Below are 7,900 nucleotides of genomic sequence, written 5' to 3' on the forward strand. Positions count from 1 at the left end.
CAGACAACTCTCACAAAAAGTATGAGATTTAATGTATTTTGATTCCATGTTCATTTCCGACATGAGATCTATCATAATATCAGAAAATCCTACCAAAATTTCTCATATTTTTTAGTTTATGCACTAGTTGTTATTAAGTTTTACTCCTCAAATCAAAATCGCCTAAATGACCATATCATGATAAGGTGTGCCAAATCTCATAAGCACACCTCTCACAAAGCATGTAATCCCATGGGTGAGACACTCTTACATTGAGGTCAATAAATACCCGCCAAGAGGGAGCGAAAGTAAAGCAAGAGAAATTCATTGATTGCGTACTAAATATAAATTCATATTTTTTTATATATAACTGGTTACAATCAAGATATTCTTACATGAATACAGCTTCCAATTTTCTGTGGCATGGCTAGTCTGCATTATATATATATATATATATATATATATATATATAACTTAACCACATAAAACTCACAGGTCTCAAGAAAACAGGCAAAACAGAGAAGTAAATGTAAATACAGAATGTTCTGTGTTTTGTCCTCAGTGTACCACAAGGAACCTACACAATTAAAATCTTGATGTCCCTTCCAACCACAGAAGCTGCATCAAACACGAAACAGAGAATTTTCACGCCAAAAACTTAATGCCCCCTCTCTGTCTGCTGGTGGTGGTGGTTCATCCTATCAATAAACCCTTCCATAATTACCCTCTTGTTATTATCCCTACACTCCGCCTCCGACCACCTCCTCACATATTCCGGCGAGATTGTAATCGAACTCTGCCACGGAAAAAAGTAGAGCCAAATTGATGAGACAAGGATTGCAATCGCCTTGCCCCAAAATACCGTCACTGCAAGGCTGATGAGAAGAAAATATGTTCCAGAGTTGAAACAGTAGGACCCCACTTTCGTGTTCTTCGGTTTCGCGGCGGGGTTGTGAGGATTCCCGAGGCTCTGTTTCGTCGGGTCCAAGAGAGTTTTGGACAACCTTTCGGATTCCGAAACCGAACTCGAAGAAGATAATGCGGATGATGATGAACTGGAAGAACGAGAATGTAACGACATCTCAGAATTTGGCTTTGTTTCTTCAATTTTTTTCACCGACTCATCGCCTCCCAAATTCAGGGACGCCTCATTTCTGAACGAAAAACACCGCTTTGATCCGAACGAGTCCCGCCGGCAAACTTTCCGATCACGAGCTGTCTTGGCCTGCAAAATACCAAAAAACCATTGTTAAAATCGAAAAACAAAAACAACCCAAAATCTATAATCCATCAAAGATTAAGGATTTCGGAACACCGACCAAGATTGTTTCGAACACCACGGCTTTCACCGCCTTGGAAAAAGTTTTGTTCGGACGAGGAGGCATATTCGAGTTCACAGAACCTGCCGGAGAAGAACACCCTCTGTCCAGAGACATTGTTTTCGTCAGCAGAGCTGCCTTCTTGTCCTTCCTGGATTCAACAGTTCGGACCTGTCTCCTCCAGGAAGCTTTGTTCTCGAGCACCATGTCCACGTCCACCGGTCGGAAACAGTGCAGAAATTTGGGTTTTGACTTCGAAACGTTTTTCTTCATTATGTCCGTTACCAACAACAAAAAGAAACGCCTGAACGGGCTTGTCTAAGATGGGATAATTAATGGGGTTAAGGTTTTGGTCAAAACAAGGAAAGAGCAAGAAGGGAAACAGAGACAATCTATTTTCATTTGGGAGTTTTGGGTGTTGGAGGCCGGCAGTGGTGTCTTGTTCATTTACTAGACAACGAGTGATCGGTTGGAAGTTGAGACTTTGGGAGTTATGTCCAGGGGAGCAGGATTCTCTCTCCCTTTTTTGTTTTCTTTTTTCATTTTTTCCTATTTAAACGATCACGGTTAAATTACGTTAATATTTTATATTAAATTTTTATAACAAGAAAAAAACAAAATAAGAGAATACGAAAAGAATAGATCAAAAGGGATGTGAAGAGAAGAAGGAAGAATCTAGTTCATGTACTAGGGTGTGCGCGCGGGTGTTTTGTGCTTATCTTGTTTTCTCTCTCTTAACTAAAGTGTACCATGTGGAGTTTATTTATCAAATCATTGTAAAAATGCTGAAGGCAATCCAAAGAAGTTGAAAACTTTTATCACGTAGATAATTTATATATGTTATGTTAGTGATTCAATATTTTGTCTTTGGATTGTGATGCGACATATGAAGAGATGTGTTAAAAATATATCATATAGAAAAATAAAAAATAAGTCTTGCATTAAATGTTAACAAGACCCGAACATGTTCACCTATTGCCAAATAATTTTGAATTGATTGTTAATTATTGTGAGAGGAAACCTTTTAACTAGGAAAAATTAGGTGTCTATTCCTATTTTTCCTACTCCATTAATTAAAACTTTATTCCTTTTCAAATTTTGATCAAAATTCTTAGATTTTAATAAATGTCATTAATTATTTCAATAATAATTTTTTTTTTTTTTTGCTTTTAAATATATTCATTTAGTGTTAGAAACGTTACATTTGGTATATTTATATTTATGGCTGAATTTTTTATTATATATTTTTATATTTAGTTTGTACCCATTTTTATTTTGCAAGCCTTTTTTTTAAGTTGTACCAATTTTTAATGACATAATTATGTGTGTGTGTGTTTTTTTTGGGGGGGGGGGGGTGGTAAAAAAAAAAAGTTGTACCAATTTTCTTTTCGGCTTTAATTTGTATCTATATATTAATTCATTTTTGTGCCCATATTTTTTAAACCTTTATTTGTATTTGTACCCATATTTTTTAATTTATTTGTACCCATTTTTTATTTTGCTAAATGTAACATGCTAATTATATGTATTTATTTTTATGTATTAAACTATATTAATAGTTATTTTTTAAAATATGTTAATAATTATGTAGGCACATTACTTTTTTGTTATAATTTTTGTGAAGAACAATATTACTCTAAATTTGATTTTTAAGTATTTATTATATTTTAAAATATTATTTGAATTTCATAATTTGTGGGACATTAAATTTATAAATGCATGAGTTAAATCTCTTAAATGAAACTAAGGATCTCGATCAAAATATTTAAACAAATAAGGTTTCAGTCCAACAATTGAGTTGATTAAGAATCGGAACCAAAATAACCCTTTTAACTACATTTGCTTTAGGACCTTTTCAGCACGGGAGACAAGTTTAGGGTTACAAGTTATATAATACTTATTTATTTTTGGGAGGGGAGGAGATTAATGGGTTATCAATTTAATTGAGTTGGTTGGTGTGGTTGAGACTTATGGTTTGAGTGTTTGACATAGTGGCAAGCAAATGGCCGTCCATTTAATTTGATTGGAGAGATTTTTTACTCTTAGCACATTAGGTGGGGCAAATAATTAATAAGAATTTGACAAGTTTGATTGTCTTTTAGCATTTTTTTTTTTTTCTGTTTTAGCTTCCTTTTGTGACACTAAGTATAATTATTGAATGCTTAAGAAGTTGAGTATTTCTTTTTTCTACTCTAATTATACTGTTGCCGAATAGAGATATTGATCTTGACATTGCATGATCCATTTTACTCACTTTAAAACGTTGTGCTTTGACCAAAATAGAAAAACAAAACAATCTGAGTTGGCTTATAACATGTCGATACAAAGGAAAGCTAGCAAGAGCAATTGCTCAAGCCTACAGTCTACGGTCTATGCCAATATTATCATTTTTATGTGTTTATATTGGTACAAGTACTTCTATGAATCTATATATTGAGAATTAACAAGTAAATGGAAAGAAATTGGCCATAATGAAGTATTCAAATGTCTTTTATGTCTTGCTTATCATGGTAATCTTTTCTTAGTACACAAGAGGTGGAAGATGAGTACTTTTACCAGTGTGGTGAGTACATCGGTAAGTTAAAGACAAGGAAAAAAAAAAAAAACAAGATTCAAACTCAAGAGTGGGAAGACATTCACACTATCATGGGCAACTGGATTAACTAACGTTTGTGTTATCATTCTTTCTCCTAGTCCTAAAGCGGTTGTTGACCTACCAGTTAGTAAGTAAATACAGAGGTAATCACCTTTTTAGGCATATTTTACAATATTTTTCATAATTTGAATCAACCATATTTAAGGTTATAACTAAAAGATCATCCTTACAAACTTTAACTAAAATCGGAAGACGTTTAGTTCCCTAATTGGGAGTTTAGAAGTAGATGAACATAATGTTGTTGATAAACTGTGAAATGTTTATAATAATGATTAAGGGGTTGGAGATTTCTGCTTTGAGTGAATTTCTGCAAGAATGATTTATGAATAAGGACCTAAAAAATGTACGATTCAAATCAATGAGATTACTTTGTGGTGCAGGCCCGAAAATTAGTTAGCACCATATTAAATTACTAAATAGTTAGCTATTGACCGCTTCTTTTCAATTAATCAATAAATTAATTAACTAATCAAAGTTTGGGTAAAGATCAATGGCCCAACAAATTAAGGAAAGAAACAAGGAATGGCCCTTAGGCCGAGAAACTCAAAGCCCCCAATTGTCATCTGGATTTTGTAGCTGGATCCACGTAAGCATTTCCTGACCTAGCCCAACTGACTAGAAATTTAGGTTAGGACATTATAGATACAAAAAATAGAACTTTAACGAAAAGTTCTCAATACTGTTTACTTTGACAAAAAACTATATTTTTACACTAAAAAGTCAATCCTAGTACTATTCACTTGACATTTTATTTTGTCCTTATCATTAAAACTCAAAGTTTTCAGGTCATTTTCATTAGTTTTCCTGAAAAAAAAAAAAAAAAAAAAAAAAAAAGACTTCGGCTCAAGACTAAATTCCCTCAGCACTGACTGGTGTTCGTAAGAATTAGAAGAGTTGGAGTCAAGTTTCCCCACAATTAAACGCGCAAAGTATCACCATCGTTTAAATAAATTAATTACTGAGTTTAATTGAATATACATGCATGCATTAAGCTTGGATTACTGAAGTCGCTTTTCTTAAAGTATTGGAGTCAAGTCTGATCATCTGCAGAATTTTTCTGGCAAAAAAATAACATAATGCTCGACTTTGACTTAGTCCGATAACACTATAGATAATCAAACGCGTACATAGGGTTGACCTTGCTTCAGTGTTGAAATACCAAAAGGATTTTCTTACCACTGCAGAAGTTCCAGAAAATAAAAAAATGTTTTGGTTAGATGCAGTGCACGTACAAGAGTACAAGAGGAGAAGTTTCTGCCTCCCAAGTGAATCTTACATAAACTATATCATATATAGTCACAAGCATTCTTAATTACGACCGATTTGGATGTAGTGTGATTTCAAATGTAATAATTTAAAAGGTTAATAACTTGTTTGCTTAATCCATATTAATATATGCTAGGGTTTGAATAAGAAGGAATATGGATACAACAACTGGATTTCGAATTATTCATATAGCTAGTAATTTAAATTCATTAATTCCATATGTACACCATCCAATTATAAACAAATGCATTCAATCGAATATCTTTTTTTTTTTTTTTTTTTTTTTTTTAATTTTTAGAAAATTTAACCTTATTGTCAAATACAAATTCTTATTTTCATTTGCATGACGGCGTGTGTTGAAACTCCGGTGGCTAATCTAACATTTAACTTACTAATGCTATCGCTCGAATAAAAAAAAAATACTTATTTTCAAATATCCAAAGGGAGCCTTGCACAGTACACAGATAATTACATAACTAGCATATGGGCACACACAAAGTGTGTGAGAAAATTTTTTATTTTTGTTTTGAAATAGAAGGAGAGAGGAAGAGAGATAGAGAATGTGAGAGTGGGAAGTTTTTTTTTTAATTTTATTATTTTATTTATTTATTTATTATTTTATTTTAATTAGAGATATATTATAATTACATGAAGGTGAGACTGTAGTATCCCACATCGGCCACACGAGGGTCGAGTCCTGGCCTTATATATCCATTCGCAACTCTTAAGTTCCAAGGACGCGTTTTGCGGCTACGGATCACCGGCTTCGCCCACGGGTACCGGTCCGCAGAAACAAAACCGCGAGGTAGCCCTGTCTTCGGGCAGGGAATGCAAGAGCGGACAATATCCTTGGAGGCTGGGAGTTGGGATGTGACAATTTGGTATCAGAGCCGGACTCGTGCTGGTTCGGTGTGCCGTCGAGGACGTCGGGCTCCCTAAGGGGGGTGGATTGTAGTATCCCACATCGGCCACACGAGGGTCGAGTCCTGGCCTTATATATCCATTCGCAACTCTTAAGTTTCAAGGACGCGTTTTGCGGCTACGGATCACCGGCTTCGGCCACGGGTACCGGTCCGCAGAAACAAAACCGCGAGGTAGCCCTGTCTTCGGGTAGGGAATGCAAGAGCGGACAATATCCTTGGAGGCTGGGAGTTGGGATGTGACACCTAAAGTGAAAGCTTTTAACATCAACGATGGGATATTGATTGCCGTGCAAGAGAGGTTCATAGAGATTGGCTGGATTTGTGCTTTAAAAAAACTTGCATAAATCGATTCATACCTTAGTTGGAGTATCTAAAACATCAAAATCATCATTCATTTGTAAAAAATAGCTTGTTTTTCTCTACGAGAGTGTATTAATGATATTGCCAGTATAGAACGTAGGAGAAAGATTACGTGATGATTAGGTTTGTTTAATTGGTGCACATTTACCGATAAATCTTATTTTTGTTGTTAGGTTCAATTTGTACTTGATACAAACATTCACATTTAAAGTTTAAGTTAGGTGTAGAAGGTGATTATATGGGTTCAAATAAATTTCCCTACATATATACATATTGTATACATAAATGAGTAATGTCTTGTTTTCTAGATGTTTATATTGGTAAACTGTGATATGATTATCTTACGGTTATAGTTAATAATTCACAACGACGTTATTATTACTACAACAAAATTAGTAGTTACGTTGTGGACCTATTATACTAATGTAGATTATTAAACTTAGATGTGATTATATCCATTGCATTACCGAAAGTTCATATTAAATGATAGTGTAACTTTTATTTATTTATTTATTTATTTATTAATTGTACAATAGACTAACTCCGTATTCATACAGTTTATTTCCTTACATCCAAGGTAGCTATCAAGTTCTTGTGAATAAATATGTGAACATAATGACAAAACAAGTTCTCTTTAATTAGCTAATTAATTACGTGTATTATTCCACGCATGCCGCAGTGACGTTGGAAGTGAGAAGGGGACAGAGTGGGAATACGTGAAAACATGGACCGCGTAAAGAGAACACGATAATGTTGAGCACATGGCAGCTCGACTCGGACTTCAAAGTCAACACGCTGTCTTCACGCACGAATTGCTAAGTAAACGACGACGCATGGAATATGCCGTATCTTCTCTGTGCATGGAATTTCTTTTCTTTTCTTTTTCGTTACAGTATGCATATGGAATTCATGCCTGATGATGACTGCTGTGTGCAACTGTGGGCCTCTCTGAACTACATAGAAAATGAGTTAACGGACGACAGTTTATGAAATTCAAAACTTTGACCACACAAACAGAATAATTAACTTCCTTGAATTATACATTTGAAGGATGAATATTATAAATAAATAATGTTAGAGATACTAAATTAGTAAATAAAAATTTTATAAACTAAATGACGTGGTTATTGATAATTAGATTATTACTAAGTATTGATTAATGTACTTATTTTTATTAGTGATACATTATTTTGGTTGTAAATTAAGTTTAGAAATTTAATCTCTCTAACATTACTTTATACAAAATGCTTCAGATTGTCGTATGTGTTATGATTATGTTTTTTTTTATCTTTTGAATTGTAAAACTTAGGTTGTAGACAAAAGAATAATTAAGGAACTATTGTTGTATAATTTGTGAGTTGAAATCCTTGTGTAAACTACTCACTATACTTTCGATC

At 33.9% G+C, this 7,900-nt stretch overlaps 1 protein-coding gene across 1 annotated transcript; it reads right to left on the reverse strand.

Annotated features, from left to right (window-relative positions):
- Nucleotides 1–367: 367 nt before the first annotated feature.
- On the reverse strand, nucleotides 368–1,745 carry LOC137709518 (uncharacterized). Its single transcript, XM_068448603.1, has 2 exons — nucleotides 1,299–1,745; nucleotides 368–1,204 (listed from the first exon to the last, which is right to left on the reverse strand). The coding sequence occupies exons 1-2, from the start codon at nucleotides 1,569–1,571 to the stop codon at nucleotides 638–640; spliced, it is 840 nt and encodes a 279-aa protein (XP_068304704.1). The 5' UTR covers nucleotides 1,572–1,745; the 3' UTR covers nucleotides 368–637.
- Between the last annotated feature and the right edge of the window lie 6,155 nt (nucleotides 1,746–7,900).

The sequence above is a fragment of the Pyrus communis genome, chromosome 11, assembly GCF_963583255.1.
Source record: "Pyrus communis chromosome 11, drPyrComm1.1, whole genome shotgun sequence".
Lineage (NCBI taxonomy): Eukaryota > Viridiplantae > Streptophyta > Magnoliopsida > Rosales > Rosaceae > Pyrus > Pyrus communis.

Excerpts from the sequence above, each read along its gene's own strand:
- LOC137709518 (XM_068448603.1), bottom strand. The coding sequence starts at position 1,571 with ATGAAGAAAAACGTTTCGAAGTCAAAACCCAAATTTCTGCACTGTTTC. Across the intron at positions 1,205-1,298 it reads TGGTGTTCGAAACAATCTTG|GCCAAGACAGCTCGTGATCG; the intron begins GTCGGTGTTCCG and ends GGTATTTTGCAG.